The sequence below is a fragment of the Anabas testudineus genome, chromosome 2, assembly GCF_900324465.2.
Source record: "Anabas testudineus chromosome 2, fAnaTes1.2, whole genome shotgun sequence".
Classification (NCBI taxonomy): Eukaryota; Metazoa; Chordata; class Actinopteri; order Anabantiformes; family Anabantidae; genus Anabas; species Anabas testudineus.
The window spans coordinates 11,977,333-12,003,225 of record NC_046611.1 but is presented as its reverse complement, the minus strand read 5'-3'; the positions used below and the strand labels follow the sequence as shown (position 1 = coordinate 12,003,225).

The window sequence follows — 25,893 nt, the reverse complement described above, 5'->3', positions numbered from 1 at the left end:
TCACAGGAGGATGTGGAGGAGTCAACCTGTATCTTCAGGAGCTTCTCTCTCAGCAGATCAGGCTGGATTGTATTAAAAGCACTGGAGAAGTCAAAAACATGATCCTCACAGCTGCCTGCTCTGACCAGGTGTGAGAGAGTTCTCTGAAGCAGGTCGAGGATGGCATCATCTACTCTAAAGATGTTTCAACTTGAAGCCTCAAATGGGTCAGTACCAGTCTCTCCAGAACTTTAACGATGTGAGGTGAGGGCGACTGGTCTGTAATCATTTAGAGCTGCTGGAGATGAACATTTCAGCAGTGGCACGAAACACGACGTCTTCCAAAGCTTCGACACACGCCCCTGTCTCAGGCAGAGGTTGAAGAGGAGCTGTAGGATCCCACACAGCTGATCAGCACAGGCCTTCAGGACTTTGGGGCTGACTTCATCAGGCTCTGCAGCCTTATTTTGGTTCAGCTTCTCTAGCTGCCTCTTCACCTGGCTGCTGGAAACAGATGGTTGGGGGAAGTGGGAATGTTGGACGAGGGAGAGGAGGGTGATGGCAAGATCCCATTTTCCATGGTGTCCCCAATGATGGGAATACCATGTGGGGTTCAGTGGAATCGTGATGTCTCTCATATTCTTCCACTCAACATGCTAAAACATTATATGATCACACTGACAGCATTTAATTGAAGAAGTGCTTCTTCTTTACAAATATCTTCCTGTCTATATGTTTGAGTGAGAGCATTTCAGTTGAAACTATAATCCTACGCATAAAATAAACTACTATATCCTTTGTACTTGTACATAAAGTCTGTACTACTGTCAGCGTTGTTCTTCATTCCAGTGATCAAGTTTCCTTTTGCATAATATAATGAAAATATCTAAAAGTCAAATGCTAACAGATGCATTTTTGCATATTTGATAAGCTGGAGTTACAGAAATCCAGTGGTAGTAAAGCAAAGTGGTCATACATGAATGTGTAGTATTGTTGTTAGACATTACAGTAAACTTTACAGCTGTGTGTGAGCGCATACTGTATTTATTGATATAATTACGATAAGAGAGAGACTTGTGACTCTCTCTCTCACACACACAAACACTTTTGTGTGTTTCTTGACATAATGCATTCTCTAGCCCCCTGGCCTCTGTCCGCAGTCCAATGGTTAAAAATTCATGCTGTCCTCATGATGATAGCCTTACAAACACACACACCTCTCTTCTGTTGGCAGGCTGTCAAATAATTTTGTGTGTGTTTCAGGGAGAAACAGACCCTGCTTAATTACTACCATGCTAATTGAATCCCACTGTGAGTGATGTATGGGGATAGGACTCTCTGTGACAGAATGAAAATGAAATAGTATTAAGCAGCCAAGTAGATAATCCATTTAGGAATGTCTGGGAAATGAAGATTAGTTAATGCCGCACCATATGGCTTTCCTGTCAAAGTGAACATGAATACTGTTTGAAATCTAAAAGGTTTTCTAAGGCCGTCTTTATTTTTTAACTCAAAGTCTTTAATCAAACCTGTTCCACGTTCATAGTACATGCTGTTAGTCTACTGTGCCTGGCCTAATCAAATCTAATCAAGTTTGTTTATACAGCACAAAATCACAAATTACAAATGTGCCTCAAGGGGATTTACATTCTGTACAACAGTGCCACTCGTGTCCGAGTCCAGCTCTCGTTGTGTTCGTTCCTCCCCACAGTGGTGGGTGTGCTGTAACCGACTCAAAGGCACTGTTCTCTGTCAGAACTTTACAGTTTTGGTGTGTTGTACAGTTCATGGGTTGGGTCCGGGCTCCCTCCCTAAAATTACATTTAGGATTAGACTACAGTTCTTAAAGAGTTCTGTGACTCGGCTTTGTTCAACTAAGACTGGCGTGTCAGCACTTGTCACCATGATAACATTAATATGAGACTTTGGTGTGATCTCTGCAGGCAACAGGCCCTCCACTAATTAATATTGGCTTGGCTCATCTGTTGCTAGGGCAACTAACCCACCACGGCGGGAGCTCATTTCTGCAGGTAGTCAATGGACAAATCAACAATGTCGTTTAACAAGACTAGAGGCATCTTTATGGACAGACACATACACATACAACTACACACACCCTCTTTCTCATAGATGAAATGCAAAACACATGCAGAGTGCCTTTCCTTCATCCTTGACCCAACAGCCACGTTTTACTGTTCATTTTATCTGCTGCTCTCATCTTTTCTCACTCACCATCTATTACTATAACCATAACCGTATCCTTCCTTGGTTCCTCTCTCTCCCCCATCTTCTATCTCTTGCCTCCTGCCTATATATTTCCTCTCTCCTCCCATTTTCTCTTCTCCCACTCTCTCTATTCTTGCCCTAGCAGGCTGCAGATGGTGCTTAATGGACGCATATCTGAGCGTAACTGCCTCGTGAATAATTTCACAGGCACAAGGTGAGTCATAGGACAGTTTCATGAGGACGCTTAGACAGGTAGCACACACACACACACACACACACAATCTAAAGTGTGTGAAATATCCACATTTTTAACAAACTATGTTCCATAACTTTCTAAAAATTTGTTTTTATAGCCTTATTAAAATCATTGCTTTACCCTTTAACAGGCAACATGCACCGAGAGATACAGATCTTTAACATCCTGTAGGAGGTATGATTGTTTTCACCCAATCAAATCATTCATCAAAAGCTCTGCTAGCTAACAGTACCTAGGTAGTGACTTGGTTCAGGTTATCCATTATTGCTTAGTCAGCCTGACCAGAAATAATTAAGGTCACCAGTGATGCAGAATATGTCAAGCAGTGACCTGTGCAAGTCATGCCATAGATAAACAGAGACAAAATCATAATACCTTAATAGTTTTTAAACTGTATTTTTTATAGTAATATCTCAGCACAGCACCTTATTAGTTATGTAGTGCTTGGCTTTAGAAGGACAAGGACCTGTTCCTGTCTGACTTTATATCCCATTCCCCCTTTAGGTCTTTGTCCCCGTGCAGCTCTGCTCTGGAGACACACTGCTGGTAACTCTAGTGTTAATATTCTAAATAAATTTCTGCCCTCTAGCACCGCTGACACTGCTGAACTTGTTGCTGTTGAATGTTTTGCTCTACTGAGATGGTGCCGCAGGGGTTTGTTAACTTTACTGGGAATAAAATATGTCCACAAACTGAACATCCAGCCTTGTATGCCAAATTTTGGGCAATCATGAAGGTAAGTAAATTGCAAAATCTGCCAGGTTGAAACAAACTTCAGCACCAAACGCAGTCAAACCTCAAAGTCAAAAAGTAGGTTTCGGAATAAGATGCAATCACATGAGCCATAAATTACACTAGACTGTCTTGCTAGAAAACAAATCTTCTCCCAAATGGCAGGTTTCTTTCTGATTGCATCAGGTTTTCGGTATCTTTTACTGCATTTCACTTTACCCTCAATCCTCACAAGCATGCTGCAGAGAAGCCTCTCCAGGGCATGATGCTCCAGTCATCATGCTTCTGGGGATACTGTGTTTATGATGATTTGCAGGGTCACATGGTGTTTAGCCTGGTGGCCAAAACAAACTACTACTCACCAGACCACAGACCGTTTTCCAACTGACTTCAGAATCTCCCATGTGCCTTTGCAGTCAACCACAATCAACTCAAACCTCTTGACTCACACAAACACACACAAACACACACACACATCATAATAATTTAACTAATCAAGTGATGTTTTACATTAATTAGCTGAACCAGTGTCAAAAAAGCCTCATTAGATATAGTTTGATTCAATGTTGGAAACAATAACGAACACTCTTTTCTACCCTCAGCTATCAGTAGAACTCAGAGAGAGTACGGTGATGAAAGTGCCCCTCCTCCCACCCCCCTTTGTTATGTACTTCGTCTGTTTTTCCTGTGTCATGTGCTACTGTGCTACTACAAAAATAATTGCCCCCCAGAGACAATAACGTTTTTATTGATTGATTTATTGATTGATTGAATAAAACAGTTCAAGGGGAGTGACTAATGCGTACTATACTGTCAGTATGTAATTGAGTATTTAAACATGAGAAAACCCATTCCAGTCTCTAATGAGATGCAGCTCCAGATACAACAGCAGAGCCATGTAGCTGTGTGTGCACTGGACAACTTCTTAAGGCTGATGTGTTTTTTTATTAAATGGAACATACTTTTTCAGAAAGGTGGGTATTTATCTCAAGGTTGTCCTGGTTAGTGTAATATAATCTGTACTGAGAATGTCCATGGAGCAGCAGCTTGAGGTGATTCTAATGTACAGACTATTTCTACTATCACAAGGGAAGGAAGAAATAAAACTAGGTTGGTGTCATTTTGCTCAATTTGATCGCTCTTACTAGCTTTTATTTCCCCGATGAAGTGTACTCAGGAAGTGCCATTGTAAATGACTGTGAACTAATTTAATTTATACGAATGATAAAGAAGGACGAATATATGAAGCAGATGAGCTACAAAGAGATTTTCAAAAGTGGAGCTGTGGGCCAACATTGATGTTCATGGTAATTACATTACGTCCACATATTGGTTCATCACAACAGATATAGATGCAGCCATGAAAATGGATTTTACATTAAACGCAAAAATGAATGGACACAAATTTAAACATATGTTCGACACTTACCAGCAGGTACTAAATGCAAAAATCAAGGGTGTACTAACTATAGCACTAACTATCTATTGTGTCACTTTATGGAAAAAAAAGGACAAATTAAGGCTACGATGAGTTCTTTATCCAAATATGAGGGAACAGTGTGTCTTTAACTGAAGAGGGGACTGTAATTAATGTTACTAGATTAAGAAGCTACAGTGGATGTAAATTAAATATATAAAAAGTCAAAAAGAATATGAGAAAAAGAACAGGGACCCTTTGCTAAATGACAGCGAGGATGTTTTTATCTTTGGACTTTGAGGGGGGACGAGTTTGCCAGTGAAGGAACACGGAGGTTGTGAAGCACAAAGTTTCGCCGCTGTTGACTGGCTGGATGGACCACACAAGAATTACCTTCCACAGGGGGTGGGGAGTCGAGAGGGGTTTTCCCTCTCACCTCGTAGGTCCACTGCACGTCGGCTGCCTGTAATAAAAGGGGTCAGCTGTCAGTAACTGCATTTTATTTGAAAGTAATTGTACTTTTATTTTAGTATGAGTGATACAGTAGTAAAAGTGAAAAAGAGACAGAAAAACAGACAGACCAGCAGACAACAGGTACAAAGATTAACGATGTTCTCAGACAGTTGAAGTACCTGGATGGTGAGTCTTGCTCTGTGCCTCTTGTTGTGCATGGTGGGTGTGAAGAACACAGTGATGAGGGCTCCACTGGAGCCAAGAGGAGGTAAAGTTCCAGAGGCTGGGGTCATTGTGAACTCACTGCTGCTGCCTGACACAAAAGCAGCTGTGAACGGCTCTGGTGTCCTGGAACCAAAACTTCAAATTACTACTTCAGAGCTGAACCTGTGTACATTTCCAATGCTGCTACTCATTTACCCAATGATGTTTCTGCAGATGTGTTGGAAACACAAATACTGTAGGTTATAAAGATATGTAGTTGTTAAGTTGTAGCATATGTTCAAGTACTGTTTTAAATACTGCACCATACTTAGTCACATACATAGTTATAAAAGTCAACAGAAACAGTTGTGGACAAAAACTGCACTTCAAAGATCATTTACAAACTTCTTCATCTCACACATCTTCCTTCACACTTCGTGTTAGAGATGCAGTAAGTTAGAATGTGTATTAAATTACTTGGGAAACCTGGATAGAATAAAAAAATTAACTTAAACATCACCTATTGGTGCTGGTCAGACGGAAACCCACAGCTGAAGTCTTCCCCAACTCAGCAGCTTCAATGTTGATGACATCATCCACCTGAGCGTCTGTAGCAATGAGCTCAATGGGAAACTCCCAGGTCCTGCCAGACAAACACCGCACTGCTAGGATCACTGAGTGCCTGGGCACACATACACACACACACACACACACAGAAATTAACACATTTTATTGCTTCACAAGATGAATAGTCTTAATGTGAGTTTTTATTGACCACTACAACAAGCAACTCAAGTTACTGGCCTGTAGATATTTGTTTGTTACTGTACAGATGGGAACAATATCAACTGTATGAAATAACACTGGATCATAAACCATCCAGTTATTCAGACCTTGAGTTAAACTCATGACTGTGCTGAAAAATCACTGCTCACACAAAATATTCTAGTTTAGAAAATGCAACATTTGTTAATGTTTGTTTCAAACCATCTAGTAGATCACAGTGAATTACTGTGAAAACTCTGACCTCGTGGTGGAGCAAGAGGAAAAGTCAGACGTTCATCAAACTTATCTCTATACTAGACATAAGGGTATATGACCCACAGGTGACAACCTGATGGTCCCAGAGGAGAAGCTTTGATTATCAAAGCCAGGAGGAATCAACCACTGGCAAATGTGAGAATCTGTACAGCAGTCCATGTTTGTAGTCAAGTACTGTATGGACCAAACCGGTGCACCAACAAAGTGTTTTGAAGTGCCATTTCCAGATCCACACGGCTACAAACCATAAATCAGAGCAGGAGTACTCTACATGTTGGGGCCAGGTGGATGTAGGTTTATACTTCAAGCAGTGGGTACACCAACATATTTACTGATTACCTTTATTCACAGATAAGGAACTAATGAGTACAATGAGCTGCAGGCTTTAACTAGAATACCGTGTATACAGTAGGCCTTGCATGGCACGGTGATTTAGAATCCGCTATCCACTCGTCTGTTCTCTTCAAATCACTCCTTTATTTTAATGAATCTTGAAAAGGGTAACTTGATCATTCTTATTTATCTTGAAATATATTATTTACAATCATGGTCTTTAATATTCCTGCTTTCAGCTTATGGTACTCATCTCACTATCCAGGACAGAGAAATAATGCACATAATGGAAGAGACTATTAGCTGCACCCCCCCCCCCCCGGCATTTCCTTGTGGGGAAGTCATTAGCTCTCTGAGGTATTGATTTTAGCAGGGCACGCCTCATTAATGGACTTCACAGATGAAGACAGGAGCTGATAAATGAATGCACTCTTCACTCAGCAGGATGTCACATGCAATGTATAGTTTGGAGAGCTGTAGAGAATAGGTGAATTGCAACTTGTGTTGTGTGTTGTAATGGCCTTTTTTGAGAATGAGAATAATGTTAAATCTTTATTTATTTAGATGCTAACTTTAATTGGGTTCACTATCTGGTCTAGTTAATTTCTGCTGAGATCCTGAAGTTGTTTTCACATATGCACTCTGGACTATCTCCAGAATCAGGTCTGGACATTGTTTGGAGTTGTGCGTTCACACATGCATCACACAACAGGAAATATTCTGTTTCCATTCAGAGTTGGGGGTGGTTGCTGTGAAGAGCATGCAGGAGGAGCGACATGACAGAAAAAGTACACCATTGAAATCAATTGTGTTTTGTTTACAGCACATCAGTAGAGCCAATCACATGATTAAAAACGACACTTGATCTATAAAACTCAGGTTTCCTGAAACACAGTAGTGTGATCCAACAACAGAGAGTCTGACTTTTAACTCCTAAACTTTCTGATGTGCTGAGCAGATCGCCCCCTCACTGCTGTGAACACTCCGGACTACTACCTGCTGTGTTCACACCTGGGGTCACTTGGACATTATGCGGACTTTGTACTAAGGAGCTTGCGGGATAAAGTCCAGGTAATCTGTGAACTTAATAACTTGGACATTTACATTCTCTCATACAGTTTGCCCAGGTAAGAACTGGAGAAGTTTAGGGTGTCAGTGCATGTATTTAAGCAGCTTTGGTGTTATTGTGGTAGATAGCTCTAGTTGTATTATAGATGCACGATATAGAATTTGTTTTCAACTTGATGATCCCCAACTTAATCCCTTAATTTTATTTATTTTCATTTTTTTTATGTTGTTCAAATCTCAAGACTTTAGACACATTCTGCAGTCTTCCCTCTTCTCTCTTTATAGCATGTTGTGCTATAACAGAGAAAAACAGTGTATACTTTATATAGATATATGGATTAATTGAAGCTCTGTGCCAAATTATATCCATCAAGGATTTTTAGAAACCAAGTAAATTAGACATTCTCAAGGAATCATTTCAGCCCTAATCTGACCCAATGTGTCAGGCGCAAGTACTGCAAAAACAGGGGAATCTAATGAGCTGGCCTTCCCCTTTACCTCTGAAAGATCCCAGTAACCTTTAGCTACAAACATTGCGACTCAGCACATTAGACTGTTATAGTAATAAATTAATGCAGAGGCCACACCCACCAGGGAGGCAGAGAGAAAATGGGAGAAAGAGTGAGGAAGAGGGAGAAGAGGCTGTATGAGGAAAGAAAAGAGATTAATGAATGCAGTGTTTACTCACAATGCTCAGTACATGTGTGCTATCTGTACTTTACACAGCAGAGAGAGAGCAACAAACAAATGTTTGTATGCTTTCTTGGTGTTGTGTATTTGCATTTTATGTATTTGTGTGTGTGTATGAGACGTGCTTGTTTTGCCGTCTTATTAGCATCCATTTGTTTTTTTCCCCTCATACATGAGGTGTGCATATTTGTTTCTAAGAGTTTTTTTTTTTTACTTTGGTGTGTGTTTGTGTGTGTGTGTTTTAACTGTGGTGTTTGTGTGCATCTCTGAGAGTCTGTGTGTGTTTAGTTTTTTTTGTACCTCCCTCTGTGTCTCCAAATGTTCAAGTGTATGTGTTAGCTTGTAGGCTTTTAATGCAGTGTGGTTTGTGGCTCTCAATTTGGTAACACAACCGGTGGTGTGGTGGTGTTGGAAGCATCTGAGTCTTCAACTCAAAAGACAGAATCCCTGCAAGAATGAAATCTGTTCCTTCCATTATTTAAATACATTTCTGAGTCTGTATAATTTTCCTGCATATTTTTCTATGTCTGATGTTTTCTTTGAGCATGTGTGTTTTGTACAGTAACCTGCATGGCTTGAGGGGAGTATAGAGTAGATTAAGGGTGAGTGTTAGGATGCCAGTCTCAGGGTCCCTTCTTGCTGCCTCGATGGTTGCAGAAAGGCAGACCTCCACCTCCAACTGCTCTGCTTTGCCATTTAAATGCACCTCACACAGGAAGTCTTCAATTGACACCTGGGAAGCTGTACCGGATGTGAGAAGGTGTAAGGAAAAGAAAATGTACACTGTTTCAAACATCACATAAAATATCTGATCATCAAACTACAGTATCGTGTCTGATGTCTGTCATCAAACTACTTACTAGATCATAGTTTAAACAATGTTTATACTATATATCTATATAATAGATAGTACTTTATAATAATTTAATCTAACAATTTAACTAATATAACTTTTGGAGATTACTTGGTTCATACAATAAAAAGGTATTCCTCTTCCTGCATCTGGAATGATGAAGGAAATAATGCACAAATTTTCACTTATTTGCGAGAATAAAACAAAGTAAAATCTTGTGACCATCAACATACAGTATTTAATAATTCTAACTAAATAATGTGCACAGGTGTTTACCAATATTGCAAGACCACTTTAAAAACATCACAAACTGGCACACACCTTCCTGTCCTTTTCGGTCTTTATTTCCCACTACGCATCCACTGAGCATTACATCCACCTTCTTCTCCAGCTGCCAGCCTGCTTCACACTGGATCACATCGGGTGGTAAGCTCTCAACACGCGTTTCCATGGGAATCCCACGGAGAGGGTAAGTCCAACAGATGTCTGACAATTCCTCCTCTGACCTGTATTATTGCGGTAGTGCATTTTTACTTTCTTTCATGTCTTTATTGAGAACAACCATAGAAATACAGTAGTAGTGGAAAAAGTATGTGAACCCTTGGAATTTATAACTGGTAACTTGTTTGCCTCACTGTAGACTGGTGAGTTAGAGAGTTAGTTTGGCTTCTTGGATACTTAAACTCTGTTATGAAATCTGAGCGAAAGCCAATCCTTGATAAGCTTAACTGAAAGTCTAGATGCCATGCATAGACTTAGATACAGCCTCTTATACAGACAATAGGTTACATGCAAACAAACCTCAACACATCTGTACTGAAGTTACTGTTGTTGTCTGGATGTCTGAGGGGCTTCATTGTGATGCAGAGCCAGGCCTGTTGTAGCTCCATGGATTCAGGTGCAAACACCACGGGCACGTCAAAACTGGCCCCCTCACTGATCTGTATACCTGCAGCCACGACGGGACACGACACACATGGTAAAAGATTTCTGCCTCAATACCAAATTACAAAATACAAAAGCACATTGTGGAAACCAAGTTTGGGAAAAATGATTGCAATGTTGGATTGATTTCAGGTTCACTAAAAGACAAATACTCATGCTCTCCAGATTGCTATTGTCATTTTTTCATTTAGCACATAATGCTGAGGAATATTTTGAAATACTGTCTATGCTTCCTAGTAAAATGTTTTATTGGACATTTTGTCACAAAGTTGTAAGAAGTTGTCGTATTAGTTACCACACCTTCAAAGTGGTTTAGAGGGATAGAGAAGACGTTCTTGTCTGTAGAGGTTGGATGGCAGTCTGGAGTAGTTGGGTCTTCATCTGACACATAAAGAAATAGTACACAGTATATGTGTCACATGCATGTGACAAGAACAATAAGTGCCTGCTGAAGAAGGCCAAGAAGTGCCTGTGACCTGTGAGTGTGATACTGAGCGTGGCTGGGAGCTCAGTGGGATTTGTGAAGGGAATGGTGGCAGAGGCGGTGGAGCCAATCATGGATGAGATGCTTAGATGCTCCTCTATCTCTGGATTTAAGCCACGCCCACTCAACAACACACACCATTCCTGCAACTGGAGAAAGGCAGAGACAGATTTACATTTGCACAAGCAGCTAGAGGGCGAGAAATAAAGTCAATGTGAGAAAGCACGATGGGAGTGCAGAGGGTAAGACAAAAATGAGGCGTAGCCATGAGACCAAACTTAAAGACAGAACAACAGTTGACCATGAATCATATTTGTAGATTCATGCAATTTTAGGTGATATTCTAAAAATGTACTGTATCCAACAATGGCACAAACACTGTGCTGACACTGACAATATAATATAATAATTACTATTTAAACTGTTTACATCACCCTGTTCCAGTGAACATTAAATAAAATGCACAGCCTGGACCAATGATCAGCTTTATGAGGTGATCTAATTGCCACAAGATTTAAGTAGATAATTGTGAGTGATGAGACAGTAAATAAAATGAGAGCAACTGCTTAAAGAAGAAGAAAACTATCCATGCACCTACTGTATGTGTTTCTGTATGTGTGAAATCAGCAGATGGTGATATATGTGGATTATTTTCTTTGTGTGTGCGCATATATACCTGAGGACAGGTGAAAGTGATCTTTGCTGTGTGGTTCCCTTCTCCAATGGATGAAGGACTAAACCGGACAGTGAGTTGGGTGGAAGAGTGGGGTTCCACAGTGAGCTGGATCACACATGCACAGACGGGTAAAAGAAGAAGTGACAAATCCTGTTAAATCATACTTAAACACAACTGTCTTCATTATTCTATTGTCAGGACCTTTAAAGAAATGAACAGCAAATGTTAATTAATCTACAACAAACATCATCAGTTCAATTTCAAGCTCAGATGTAAGGTAACATCAGATTGTGCTGATAAAACAAAGAATGGGACACATATGGGTGTGCGTGTGTGCGTACTAACAGCACTTCCTGAGGTCATTTCCAGTGTGTAGTTTCTGGGGTTGCTGTTGGTTACCATTAGCTCTAGGGTGTCAGCTTTTGGATTAACCAGGGGAATGGTCAGTCTGGTCCATCTGACTCACACACACACACACACACACATACACACACACAAAGAATGATATACAATAAAATAACACACAGGAGGAACATATAATATTAGAAATTTTAAAGAGTTTAAAACAGAGGGTGTGCACGTACTTGCCCAGCTGACAGGAGGCCTGTGGTAGTGTGATGACTGGAGGAGGAAGAGCATAGAGATCCAGTTGATACCAGACTTCACCCACCAGATCTGACTGGAACACCACACTGGCAAAAACACACACCAAACCTCTGCTTATACTGAGTAGCACAGATTCAGAGTAGTGTTAAAACCAGAGCCACAAACTGCCGAATGAAATATAGTATTTTGTAACAGAAATGAGGACACGTTGGTGGAAGGTGAGCACATGACTTCTTCTATCAGTCAGACACTGCATTTCATGAAAAGATATATTCCCTTTAAAGACTTTTTTCTCCCCTCCTTCCTCAAATGAGGTCAGGTCAGCTACAGAACTCTGAGTCTTACCTGCCTGTGCTCTTCCCTACTTTGCCAGGGGAGAAGGTAGCTTTGTAAGTGAGAGTCCCCCGTGGGGGAACTGAAATCTGACTGGCCCCACTCAGGTTGTCTCCTTCCAGGTACACACCGAGCATCAGCAGCTCTCCTTCTGGGTTACTGACAGGAATCTCTACAGCAACTGAGCTCTAGGAACGCAACATTTCAAAGATGACATCAGTTTTTGCTTTTCCTTGTGAAGTTCTGAGAGTCTTTTGATCTAAGTGTAAAGGGAAGATTAGGCTTTCGTGTAACAGATGGCAGCAGCAGAAATACTACTACGTTTTGAGTTTCAGAAAGGTATTAACATCAATCTTTAACTGAATTTACTGTGTTCACTTTCTTTTTTTATTAGTAGTATAGTTAGCATAATTAGTATTACTGAATTATAATTAGTGTAGTAAGTAGTAGTAAGTAGTAAGTAAGTGTATTAAACATGTTATCCATGCTGACGCATGTTATACACAATAGAAAGAGTAAACTACACATCATATTATGTAGAAAACGGGTTTTAGGTTTCAAAGAAGCCTGTTAGCTAGTAGCCCTGTGTACTAAGCTTGTGTGTATACAATGAGGTCCCTAAATTTTTCTTTCAATATATATTTAAATGGCATTTAAATTGAACCTATTATAGACACTAACCGTATGAGAGTCGCACACCTTACCAAAAAAGCTACAAAATGACATAATAAACACATTTTCTGGCAACGTCCTAGTGAAACTGAACATCAAAAGGAAATAGGGCTGTTGTACAGGCCTAATTTGAATTATGTGAGGCTTTTGTACTTAAGGTCTGTTTTACCAAACAGGAAGTTAAGATCACAATAATTGACTTTTGAGGACCAAATGAAGAGGTAGCACAAAAGGCCAGACAAAAGCATCACAATAAAGTGGCTGGATAAAATAGAGATCACTAATTGCAGTGATGCATCCTCCTAGTTTAAAAAAATTGTCCCAGAGTTCAGTAAAACTCAAATTAACCAAAAGGTAACCAAAGAGCTCTAAATAAATCTGTATAGCTCTTACCAGTAGTCCCTTTAATGCAAAGTGATGTTATTAGGGTTAAAGTATATTTCCAACAACTCATACTGCAATGGATTTGCGAACGTTGCATCTTTTCAGACTGCTATCCTAAATTTTATCCTTTTTAATCTCTGACATGTTGCCTACATAATCAGACATCCTCTCTTTCATTTTTAAATGGGTCTTAGGCTCTTCAATACAAAATAAGACAGGATGTAGACAACATTGTATGTGGTTGACTAAACCTAAATGTAAACTATAGTAGCTGATAATATTATACTGAAAATTATTTAATAATAAAAATATATTAGAAGTTTAGCAGTGGAAAAAGCGTTTTGTCCTCCACTGCTTGCCAAGCACATGCAACATCTGTCAAAACATTTGTGTCCTATTTGTTGCATTTTGTGAAATATGAGCTGTGGCTCGTCCAACTGCAGTCTTAATAAATAAAGTGGTCCACTGCATTCAAAACAATAAAGTGATCCTAAACGAACTTACCTGAGCTACACACTCTACATCTATGACTTTGACAGGTGCTGCTGGTTCACAAATTATCTCTAGAGAGAAATAAACCTCATAGTGCCCGAGTACATATCCTGGAATACAAATAAATGTACAAATATAGTGAAAATACAAACACACACTTGTGATTAGGTCAGTTGTTTTGTGAAGTTTTCTGAGGACTAAAAGGTACAAGTGCAGTACATGGTACATGCTAGGCCTACCTGTGTTTTTGTCTGGCTCCTCAATCTCAGCAGTATCTACAAATGACACATGGCCTACAAGAAAAGTCTTTAATCAAGTCATTATATAGTTTCTTAGTAATAGTAATATAGTATTGTTATCTTTATTCAGTTGATACAATTAATTAATCCATCATAAATACATATGCCTATGCAAATATAATGAAGATGTACATATAAATAAAGAAATGCAAGAGAGCCTAAAAGCACACAACACAAACTTGGCACACATCACTGTGTCTGTTTAATAGAATATAATAAGCTAATTAAACCAATATTTGACTTAGATGTCAAATCCTAACAAAGCACACAGACCCACAGCATCAAACACACAGCGGAGAATTATTATTATTTTTTAATTCACCTGTCTGTTTTCCTCGTTTCCGTGGTGTCACAGTCAGTGTGTACAGAGCACTGTTAGCAGGTTTAATCTCCAACGAGGGGTTGCCACTCAAAACAGATAGATCACTCACGACCTGTGTACACAAACGTGTAGAATATTAAAAACATTGATTTCTGTAATATTTTCAGTCTACAGATCACCAGTTGGCAGTAAGTTGGTAGCAAATATCTGCTAATTACTTTTTTATTAGTAGTACATCTTCCTCATAAGCGTGATCTAGGTTTTCCCACAACATTAAGTCCCCTAAAGTTTTGTTTGTTGCTTCCAGCTGTGCATAGAATTATTTCTTGAGTTTATTAAATAACTGCAGCCGTCACTCAGTAAATAGAGATAGCTTCTTTGTGCATTTCTGCTGGTCCCACAACAGTGATAACTTCATTAAGTATTTATGATTATTAATTGTCCCAGCATAAAGTCAGGATCTGTCAGAATGTAGCAGTGAATTATATTGTAAACTTTTCTACAGGCTGGTATGTTGAGCCCCTCACTGCATCAGAGATTTTGGGATATGTAAGTTTTAGGTTTACAAAAAAGTCTCACCTGTTTTCTGTGTAAATTCAATTTGTTTCAGCTTTTCTGCTTTATTGTCTCACGGCTTTTGCAGCAGTGGCATTATTGTGCACATTAACATAAATGACACAGTAAGAACAGCTTGGTTAGCGAGCCTGATATAATCAGAAAAGTTCCTCAGCACATCTTGAAAGTTGTGTCAAAGTTGTTAATTGTGCCAGCTAACCATTCCAGCTGACTTTTATCTTAAAACCAAATTTCCTTGAATTTGAATTTTCCCTTTCTTTCCTGTGCTTGTTTTCCATTTGCCATTTGTATCATTTAATTCCACAACAAATTACTAATTTAAATAAAATCATATACAACTAACTACATGCAATAGTTAGATTTAATAAAAGAAAACATCAGGTAGTCTATGCTTTGCAAAATTTAAGACTCAGGACTAAAACAAAGATTTTTTAAGAGATTTTGAAACTTAAGGGAAAAAAAAAAAAAAAAAAAAAACAGGGAAATTTGTTATAGTTCCACTACATTTTGACCTCTACACAATCACACATTAAAGTGCCCGTAAAATCCACCTTTTAGTCATTTAAATCTCTCAGGATCTGAACAAACTGTGCATTTATTTGTTTTTGACTGAGCGTCCTCACACAACTCAGCAAGGCAGTGTGTGTGTGTGTGTTTGCCAGAGTAGTTCCCACTTAGTGGTTAAACCAACCTCAAAACAGAGGTTTTTGAGAGGGTCTGTTCACACATTTTCAGACTCGCCCCTCACTATAGTCTACACAGTTTTTCAGCATGACAGTGCACAGGCACATTTTGGGGATGTCAGGGACTTATTTTTAAGCCCCAAAAGGGGCATAATATCGACAATTTAATTAATCTATTTATTTAAAGCACATGTTCATGCATTTGTTTTTAGTTTCTAAATTATTCTTGATTATATAAAAAACTTATTTAGTGTCAATACAAATTAACAGCCAACTTTATATCCACTTCAGTAGCATGAATGGCGATGTAGCCATACCCCACAATACTACTATGTATAGACATTAGTGGTCGCCAGAGGATGAACCCTGATACTGATATTAGTCATGACTTGTGTAAGGTTTCAAAGACCCAAAATAGAGGGGTCAACTTTGTACCAATTACCTGACACTGTCTTCTTGTAACTGCTAGATCTGCAGCTAATGACACTTTTTAATTAACAGTTATTATTATTATTATAATGTTAATTGTTTTAACAATTAAATGTTTAGTTTAGAAAATGTAAAAAAAATGTGTGAAAAATAGCATTGGAGTTTCCTAAGGCCGTAGCTGATGTTTCTGATAGATTGCTATTCAACTAGGAGAAAGATATTCACTTTACTATGATAAAAGACTAAGAAATGAGAGAGCTCCTAATATTTAACAAGCTGAGACTGGATAAATGTGTGTTTATACCTTGAGAATGAGCTTGTTCTGGCTGTAGTTGGGGACATCCAGCTGAGTATGCGTTGTCTCTCCAACAGTGCAGTGTAACACCACATGGTCCACAGGCAGGGGGTGCTCTCCCACTCCTCTGAGGGTAAAAATGTGCTCTGTGCCGTCGCAACTATTATATAAGGACAGCTTGCCCTGTGGGGGTAGGGATGAAGTCCAGGCAGTCAAACACACAAACAAGATCTTAGCACTACGTGTGCTCACAGAGGAACAATGGCAAGCAGACACTCGGCTGCAGACAGCTATTCTCCCACTAACACATGAAGGAGGCTGACTCCAGGATATTAACAGATGGTTATTTCCTGCCCAAACATTCCCTAATTCTATCTGTATTGTATCACACATACAAAATAATCTATTAAAGTTAAGTCTACTTAATGAAACAGATAAATACAGGCATATGTGAGCACAAAACAGAGCAGTGTACGATTGTGTGTGTGTGTGTGCCCTATTTAAGCTCCGCCCCCTAAACACTCATCATCAATGCATTGGTGGTTCAGTGGTAGAATTCTCGCCTGCCACGCGGGAGGCCCGGGTTCGATTCCCGGCCAATGCAAAATCTTTATTTTTTTCTCCCCCCAATCATATATAATAGCAAGACATGGCCTATGACCTAAAAAAAAACTAAAATATTAATGAAAACGAAAAATGGATGAACTGTTGTCGCAGGAAAATTTCAAAGTAGGCTTTCTTCAGACCAATGTTAATGTTGAATTAAACTGAGTAAATACTAACTCAAGGCCATTGAATAGGAAAGATCTGATATCTATCTTGAAATGCATACTGAGTAAGAAAGTTAAATAGCAAGAGAGTGACAAAAGGAAAGAGAAACAAGTAAAAAAACACAAAGACAGAAAGAAACAAAGCAACAAGCATTACCGTCACAATGCACTGTGCAGAAGGGTAAAAGGTGAGGGGGTAGCAGGCTCTTGTCCCGGCTGCTACGGTGAAAACCTTTGGGCCACAGAATCCTTCACCACACACTTCAGCTCGCATGTTCCAGTCTTGGGTGGTCTCATTGTGCTGTGGTAGACAGATAGGCTTAATATTATGACATGAACTTACCATCAGTCACCATCTTGGCAACAGAACTACTATCGTAACATCATTTACTATAATTCAGAATTGATTAATAAATGATCACATGGTTTTAGTTTAGTCTTTAGGCTGGGGAATACTTGCTTTATACAAATGCATCATCAATGATTTTATCACTGGAATCATTGTTCACATACTTGAGTACACTGTCTGGAGGATTAAAATATGTCCACTTGAGGGCAGACTAGAGGCCATCCCTGCTCTACAACAGAAATTCTGCCTTTGCGCAACAGAAACAGAAGCCATGATGACAGAGGTTAATGTTGAGATCACAGCAGATATGTAGAGTCATATCATTACTGAGTAACTCAATTTAATTCATATCACTGCTGAGTAACTAAATTTTCGCTACTGTGGTGATTCAAAGCTGCTGCTGCAATCACTTGATATTGTCTGACAGGTCTTATGCAGACTGCATCTTGTTAAGGTGTAGCATTAATTTCTGATGGCAGGCAGTAGCAGGATACATTTGATCATCATGATGTGCATACAAATGTACAATTAAAGGCAAGTATCTCCAGCCTTATGCAGCATATGCAGACTGATTAGTACACAATAATTTTCTCTTGCCCCTTACAAGTGGTATGTCTTGCGTCACTGAACGGTGAGCAGGTGCACTGAAGTCCAAGTGAATGGATACTCCCTGTAGTCACAAATGACAATATTAACAATGAACCCACATGCTGTCCAGCATGTACTTAAAGCTAGAAAATGCAATTTAAGCTAAAGCTAGCATTACAGTTTAAATCAGTCCTCTCTGCTCCTCCCGCTCACTACTCTGTTATGCTCTGCACTGCCTTTTGGATATTACTTATTATCACATTAAAATAAATAAGAAGCTGTCAAATATAATAATATAGCAGAAATAATTGAAATTCTCTGAATATTTGAAGGGCGAGCCTCACTCAAAAACTTTCAGAAGTGAATATCTCTTCCCCTCTGCCATACTGTTCTGTAAAGTCTGATATCCAGGCAGGCATCAACAGTACTTCTCACACTCCACAATTTTGGAATATTATTTCTACTAAAAAAAGCTACATATTGTAGCTTTAAAATGCAATTTAAAGGTTGACAGACCAAGCTCTTATATTAACTGATGCCTACCTTTGAAGTAACTAATGCCTCTAGCATGTAGACCCTGGTATCACGCCAGGACCTTAAGACCACCTGACATGTAAACTTCCCCACGGAGTCTGCCTGGAACCGTAGTGGGATGTCCACACAGCCACAGTCTATTAAACAGAGGGAAGAGCAGATTCAGGGAGGTGAGAAGGTGGTTAGTCACACAGGTAAAGGCATAAACAGCACGTTTCAGTCCCAGAAACTTTTGCAGGGGATCAAGAACCTTTTGTGCAGTACTTAGGTGCACAACTCAAGTGCAAATAAACCCAGAAGCTAGAAAGCTTTTCTGAAAAATGTGCTCATTCAAGTGAACAGGTGCTATTCTGCAATCCAGTACTCAGTTTATATGATACCTTCAAATTATACAAAATTGCTCCAAAGCACCAGCATCATTTTAAGATAAGTCATCAGCCTTGTGTTCCTGATCCTCATGCTTCTTTAGTTACCATGGAAACACAAACCGATACAGAAAATGCAGAAAAGGGACTTTTTCTTGTTTTTGTTTTTTTTGGGTTGCACTGCTATCCTAAATGTTTTGGTCAATATGACATTGAAGAGACAACAAATACTGCTTAATGGATCCAAGTTTGGGTCCGTCTTTGGTATTTTATCCCTGACACACAAAATTACTTTGCCTGTGCCTTGACTGGTGTTCAGGTATTTATGTGTGTATACAGAATGAGTGTATACCTGCAGGATTTTCCCATGGTATATTGGTGTCCTCTTCTATAGGTATTTTAACAGTACTGGGTAAAGTGAAGTACTGTGGCAAAGAAACCTCCACACTGTATTCTACCACTTTACTCTGGTCAGCACTTCTCATCAGCTGGGCCTAACAGAAAACAACAATGTTCACAGCAATGAAAATATCACACAATACTATTGTGGAATCGCCACTGCCTGTCCACCAAACATCTCCTGTCCAGTGACTGTGCATGTGTGTGTGCGCGCATACCTGTTTAAGGAGCTTGCGTCCAGCTGTGGTTGCCCTCACTGTGCTGCTATGCAAACTGTATGTCAGCATCCGCCTCCTGCGTTCATTTGCAGTCATGCTGTGCTGACCCCAGATGGCCAGAGCTTGCTCCCAGGCCACATTGATGAGAGGCACCTGCAGCACCGCCTCACACACCTGCTCCACTTTACAGCTAAGGCTTAGTACTGAGACAAATACAGGGGAGTCTAGAGGTGGAGAAAGACACGAGTGACAAAATATTTCAGTTAACTATTCATCATATTTACACAACTTCATATTTAGAAGTTACAGCTAAAGACAGCTTTTAACATGTTGCAAAACACAATAAACAAACCATATGAAATTATTTAAGTTAAATTATTCAATTATAACTGATTATTTGAACGTTTATGTTCTCCAATTACTGTTCATAATGTTTGCTAATAAAAATCTACTGTAAATAACTGTATTCCTTATGCCATTAAACTGCTACCAGTTTCCTACCAGAGTTGCTGGGGACAGACACTATGTTAGAACTGGGTCTGGCAGTGAGGGGGGAAGGAAGAGGTAATTCTGCTGTGGCCTTTAGGATATAGACCATGTCACCCACCTACAGGGAAACACAAAGAGAGATAGACAGGTTTGTGAATAAGTGAGGGACAAGGATCTTGCCAAAGTGGTTGGTAAATGTATAGTAAAACATAAATAAATACATGACGTTGCACTTGGGCTGTCTAATTTGATATTAAAATTTACCTAAATAAGTTCTAATTTCCATTTTAAAAAGGTAATTATACTAAACTAGCTAAAAATGATTATAACGTGCACTGTGTTACATATTTATACTGGTTTAAAGGGGACATGGGTGATTTCAGTGAGTTTACTTCTACAAGTTTGTGTTCTCCTTGTTCAGTCGGTGGGAGTGAGCACTCAAGCAACAGAGAACCTTATATTTCTACTCTGCTTCACTTTGTGTGCATCTGTAAAGCGTCTTTTAACGTTCAACACTGCTTAACTATACTTAATACTATAGGATATGTGCTATGTTTGCATTTACATTTAGGCATTTGGCAGACGCTTTTAAACCAAAGCGACTTACAAGTGAGGTACAAGGTACAAAGGCAGGCAGGCTAAGCATTAGGAGATCTTGCCTAAGGACCCCTACTGGAGGTAGGCCACAGCTGGAATTCAAACCCACTGACCTGTGGGCAAACCAGCAGCACAGAGCAGTACTTGGTGCCTGGACAGAAGGGCAGGTAGTCGATGTTCAAAGTGTCTGCTTGGCCTGACTTCAGACAAACAGTTCTCACTGCACTCAGGAAATCACTGTCATAACCATCTGGACACACACACGCACCAATGTATATAGACCACAAACAGGTAGATGCCAACAAAGACGTATGTATTAGTATTAAATAGTATTCACATGCATGCATAAATTATAATTACAAAGTACAGAGCATGTGTATATATTTGTGTATTAGTACTTACTGAGATCTGAGCACTTCTCCTCTATGTCCTCCCTTTGGGTCGTGCCTGAAGTCATTTTCTCTGTACTGAAAGAAGATCATTATCACTCATTAATGGATATCTGACAATAAAACCTGATTTAGGTGAACCACAGGTGACCTTAGCCCTACTTAAAATCCTCAGTCAACTCTTGATCAAGAGAGGAGCTGGACTGTTTGGCTTTGAACAGTCAAGTGGTGAGAGATGCATACTAACCAGATAGTCTTCATGACAACATAGCGCTCTCGGGAGGTACAACCTCATACATTCACTTTCTGTAGTGAATCAGCTCTTTTAACTTACTGTGGATACTTTGATTGTATAGAGAGAATCTAAGTGAATGTGGAGTCTTGGTAGCTAATTTGTATACGATATGTTTGAACTCTTTGACTTGCCTTGACTCAATAAAAAAAATTTAAAAAAAGGATTGAGATATGAATAAGAAGGACAGAGTAAATATTGGTTAATTACAGGCTTTTTAAAAAAATAAAAAAAATAAAAAAAATATATTTGTGAGATGGTTTTAAAGTTTGGGGCATCTGCAGTACATAGCGAGTGCAGCTGAGAGTCCTACACAATTACAATTTGATTTAAGTAGTATTAACAATGTATGCAGTATATAAATGTGCTAAGGTAAATGTGGTTCTCACCGTTTGTGTATAGTACAGTGCCTGTGCTAGTGTACAGTGTTATGCGTAAACAGTGTGTATGTTACTTGGCTTTGGAAGAAGCCTGTTGAACGAGGCTGTCATTTTTCTTTTCAGGCTCTAATGGATTGAAGGTAGACTCCACCAGCACCACCCTACGCACACACACAACAGAAGGGCTTACATTCAGCAATCCAACACAAAACACTTTTTTTTTTTCCAAATCTAATCTATCAGTGCCGCAAATAACACAGACCTGTGTTCAACAAGCTGTACTGGTTGGTAACACACCAAAAAACCTAATTGGATAGCTTCATAGTACTAAGTGGAAAATATCAACTTTTGTAATTTGGATGCACAAACCATTTCAGGTTTTCTCACCTTTATGTTCAGAGGAGATTCATATGTCATTCACACATTCCGTGTATACACGCAGACACCTACCTGAAGGTAGCTTCCTTATTAAAAGAATTAGTTACTGGCAGGTGAATCACTCTCAGCTGGTAGCATGGTGATTTGCACTTGACAGTATTCTAAGGAGACAAAGTAAGAAGGAGAGAGTCTGTCGATCAGCTGCAGCAGCAACAGCATAACAATAAGCTTGACAGTCATTTAAGTTCTGTAGTTGATGATACTCACGCTGGGTGTGATGTAACTGACATGGGTTTTTAGGTTGAAGGCGAGAGCGGCGCCATGCAGACCAAAAGCAGAGCTGGAAGTAAGCAGCAGGACGGCCTCCATGGGCTGCAAGAAAGAGCAGCTATACTGGACTCTGAATTCAGTGCTCGTCCTGTGAAAATCATCACAGCAAACAACAAGATCACTGCTTATTCAGCCTTCAGCCAACAGGACACAGAACAATACAACTGTTTAATTGTACAGCCTTTTAGTTTTTTAGTTATTTTGGAAGTACAGATGCAAACACAGGACTTTCTCTATCACTGTACCAGTTTTAATGAAGCGTGTGTTGTTGAAGCAGACTACAAAGTAATCCAATTGTGCAGTGTAATTAAAAAATGAAAATGCACAAGATTATTTATGCTTTAACCTGAAAAAAGCACGCCAGTGGACAAATCATTATATGCTCTTTGTGTTTCATGAACAGCGTTAAATTAAGATCTTTGGATTTAAATGGAAATAATGCAAATTTCAAGCAGTCACAACTTCAAGGCAACTTCAAACTAAATCCCAATCTGGTTATGCTCTGAAAGCATTACTATTGTGCTTGTTGAAGTTTAAAACTATCTTTGTAAGATGCTTTTTTTGACATTTCACTGAGTGCTGGCAAGTTCAGGTCTATGAAAACGTAGCATACAATTTATTCACACATTTATCATTCTTGAATTTTAAGGAGTAGTCTATGGCGAGAAAAGGTGCTTTAATGACTTCGGTATTTAAAGGTCAATCATTAAGACAAAATGGAAGAAATTTGAAGTCCAGTGGCTACTCACAAGACCTAAGGCAAAACCAGAGGCCAGTGGTGATCTCAAAAATCACAGAAAAACAATTCTAGTTATAAATCTGAAGTGACCAGTGAAAATATGAGCTGTAACAGAGAAGTAGTATAAAAAAGTGCTCCTGGTTGGCGAGCATGGTTTTGAATTTGATGATTTTCATGTTCTGACTACCAAACATACTTTGGAGGAATGGTGACAGCAGATCCATCAGGAAGGGAGAAGCGATGGGCATCCTCTCCTAAAAGGAGAGCCTGGTATTTGAGGGGCTTGGAGGATGGGTTTTTCAGACGCACCTGCAGTTCCCCCACACACACACACAGAAACATTTAAAAATATAGTTTTACACATACAAACACAGGTCAGGTAACAACCCAGGGATGAAATCTGTCATGTTAAGCTGTGACAAACTGACATCTGTTTTTGTTGGGTTTTTAATGTGGCTTAATCTGACAATGTAGATCATTACCCAAATGTGTATTAGTCTGTAATCCTGTTAGTGTGTGTGTCTGGGAAGTGGTGGTGGGACTATAATCCTGTTAATGTGTGTATGTGAGTGCGATCTCACTTGGAGTGTTTCTCTGTGTGTCATTATCTAAGCAGGAGGTTATTAGCCAAGTCATTTTCATTCTTGTCAGTGCTCATTAATTTGAAGCTGTGCAGTTCAACCTTTATTCAGGTGTATTTTAAGACCATGTTCCTGCTGTGTGTGTGTGTGTGTTACCTGCTTGCTAAAAGTGCTGTGCAGGCCTCCTGAAAGAGTGACGGTGTGTTGGGGAAGGTACTGAGGCAGCTTCTCATACAAGTGAACACACAGCATTAACATCTGGACTGGATTAGGATCAGACAAGTCTGTGGGCTGTACACACACACACTCAGATAGAAGGATACAAAGAGACAGTGACAAAAAAAAGCAACTTATTTAATTACACTGTTAGTCTAGCTTCCTGAACTATTCTTATGATACCTTTTCATTATTCTGTCCCAGAACTAATGGGACCAGTTCATTAATTCAAGTCTTTCTGCGGTAACTCAGTTCAAACTCATTTCGGTTTCCTGTGTCTGATTTAAGTTTTGTAAGTTTTAGTTTGATATTTACCTGTATATCTATGTTAAGAGAAAGATCGGTTAAAGCCTGGACCACTACAATGTTGTTGTGGAGGATCTGCTCCAGGCTGCTAGTTGTGGTGTACATCCTTCTGAAGTGGCTGTGGATCTAATTAAAAACACAGTGGGTAAGTAAGGTGTAAAAGATAATACAAGGTTTACTTTGCAGTTAGTCTATTTCTCTACTGTTGCTCCGTAAATCTGGTCTTAAATTATATTTGGTTTACTTAAAAATGCTCAAAGCCAACACAATTAAATGGTTAGTTCCACCACCAAAAATGCAGACCAAGTTGGCCTTTCTCTGACACACACACACACACACCCTACATACACACACAAAATAGTGGTTCGGCATGATAAGATGTCTCTCTGATCTTGTTCAGGACTACTTTTCAATCATGGTGCCACACACAAGCATTAATTTCCATCCCTTACTGAATCACACACGCACACGCACACGCACACGCACACACACACACACACACACACACACACACACACACACACTCAATTAATAGACACTATCAGATGCGCATGAACATACACACATACCTACACACACATACTGACCAGATAAGGGCAGTAGGCAGCAAGCAGAGCAGCTAGCACCAGACCGTCTGTCAAGTCCAGGTCAAAATTCACTATCCAGCGTGCTGATGGGATAGAACCTGTGGACCAATTATCATGCTGCATTATCTCTAGTAACGTATATTAGAGGATCAAATAGTAAATACTGCATTTTATATAATTAAAAAAATTTACTATTCTGTCATGGCTCTATGAGCACAGTAATGGCATCTATGTTTTTCAATACTATTAGTGAGTCATTATGTGTTTAAGATAAGTATATCTAAAACTTGGGATGTATACATGTTGAATCACACCTGCATCCCAGATAGTTTCCCTCATGCTCTGGTAGTGTGTGTTGAGCCATGAGAGCAACTGGAGCTCCCATGCAGAGTAAATGTTACTGGCCAGTGGCTGTGAGTTGACTGCTTCTTTTTGCTGGTTGAGAATTGTTTTTGGACTTTTCTCTGACACACGGCGCAACACCAAAACCTGGGGATGTGCACAAGAATCATCAATGCTTGTATTTAATAAAAAGGGATGGATGGTTTTCAGCTTTTTTACATTCAGACAAGCAAACCCATTTACAAGCTGTGTCTTCTAGCACAAAAATTGTCCTCAGGCTTCCATAAAATTCTTGATTGATTTGAATGTTTCCAGATGTTTTAATTCAACCTATGATTGGACATTTGCACATCAAGAAGTAACAACTCTCTCTGTCCTACATTGCTTAGAAGGGAAAAAATAAAAAAATGACACATGCTTAGAATGAAAGTTAAAGGTTTTACAGAGAGAAAGTGCAGCTCCATTCTTCATTAATTTCAGAGGTGTTAAAAAAACAGAAACACATTTTAAACACAAAAACTAACTCCTGAATTATATTGCACCATATAGTGATTTACAAGAATATACATATATAATGACAATGTACAGCACAAGAT

General features: G+C 39.3%; 1 protein-coding gene and 1 non-coding gene across 3 annotated transcripts in view; one reads left to right on the top strand and one right to left on the bottom strand.

Annotated features, from left to right (window-relative positions):
- Window positions 1-3,934: 3,934 nt before the first annotated feature.
- The window catches only part of LOC113164793 (cilia- and flagella-associated protein 47), a 36,223-nt gene continuing 14,264 nt past the window's right edge, over window positions 3,935-25,893 (bottom strand). For both annotated transcript variants that reach the window (XM_026364278.1, XM_026364277.1), the window contains 32 exons: window positions 25,270-25,444; window positions 24,956-25,053; window positions 24,378-24,494; window positions 24,003-24,137; window positions 23,462-23,574; window positions 22,464-22,614; window positions 22,269-22,357; window positions 21,893-21,979; window positions 21,160-21,224; window positions 20,871-21,007; window positions 20,173-20,278; window positions 19,672-19,895; window positions 19,407-19,548; window positions 18,699-18,826; window positions 18,172-18,237; window positions 17,376-17,519; window positions 16,458-16,631; window positions 14,466-14,577; window positions 14,084-14,137; window positions 13,857-13,954; window positions 12,309-12,484; window positions 11,942-12,049; window positions 11,703-11,814; window positions 11,358-11,462; window positions 10,674-10,830; window positions 10,498-10,578; window positions 10,054-10,201; window positions 9,574-9,758; window positions 8,966-9,140; window positions 5,788-5,949; window positions 5,243-5,411; window positions 3,935-5,073 (listed from right to left, as the gene is read on the bottom strand). In XM_026364278.1, the coding sequence (XP_026220063.1) occupies window positions 4,894-5,073; window positions 5,243-5,411; window positions 5,788-5,949; window positions 8,966-9,140; window positions 9,574-9,758; window positions 10,054-10,201; window positions 10,498-10,578; window positions 10,674-10,830; window positions 11,358-11,462; window positions 11,703-11,814; window positions 11,942-12,049; window positions 12,309-12,484; window positions 13,857-13,954; window positions 14,084-14,137; window positions 14,466-14,577; window positions 16,458-16,631; window positions 17,376-17,519; window positions 18,172-18,237; window positions 18,699-18,826; window positions 19,407-19,548; window positions 19,672-19,895; window positions 20,173-20,278; window positions 20,871-21,007; window positions 21,160-21,224; window positions 21,893-21,979; window positions 22,269-22,357; window positions 22,464-22,614; window positions 23,462-23,574; window positions 24,003-24,137; window positions 24,378-24,494; window positions 24,956-25,053; window positions 25,270-25,444 (4,173 nt within the window). In that variant the 3' untranslated portion in view covers window positions 3,935-4,893. The remainder of the gene's footprint in view (window positions 5,074-5,242; window positions 5,412-5,787; window positions 5,950-8,965; window positions 9,141-9,573; window positions 9,759-10,053; window positions 10,202-10,497; window positions 10,579-10,673; window positions 10,831-11,357; window positions 11,463-11,702; window positions 11,815-11,941; window positions 12,050-12,308; window positions 12,485-13,856; window positions 13,955-14,083; window positions 14,138-14,465; window positions 14,578-16,457; window positions 16,632-17,375; window positions 17,520-18,171; window positions 18,238-18,698; window positions 18,827-19,406; window positions 19,549-19,671; window positions 19,896-20,172; window positions 20,279-20,870; window positions 21,008-21,159; window positions 21,225-21,892; window positions 21,980-22,268; window positions 22,358-22,463; window positions 22,615-23,461; window positions 23,575-24,002; window positions 24,138-24,377; window positions 24,495-24,955; window positions 25,054-25,269; window positions 25,445-25,893) is intronic.
- trnag-gcc lies at window positions 16,982-17,052 on the top strand. Its single transcript has one exon. It is a non-coding gene; the product is annotated as a tRNA-Gly (tRNA).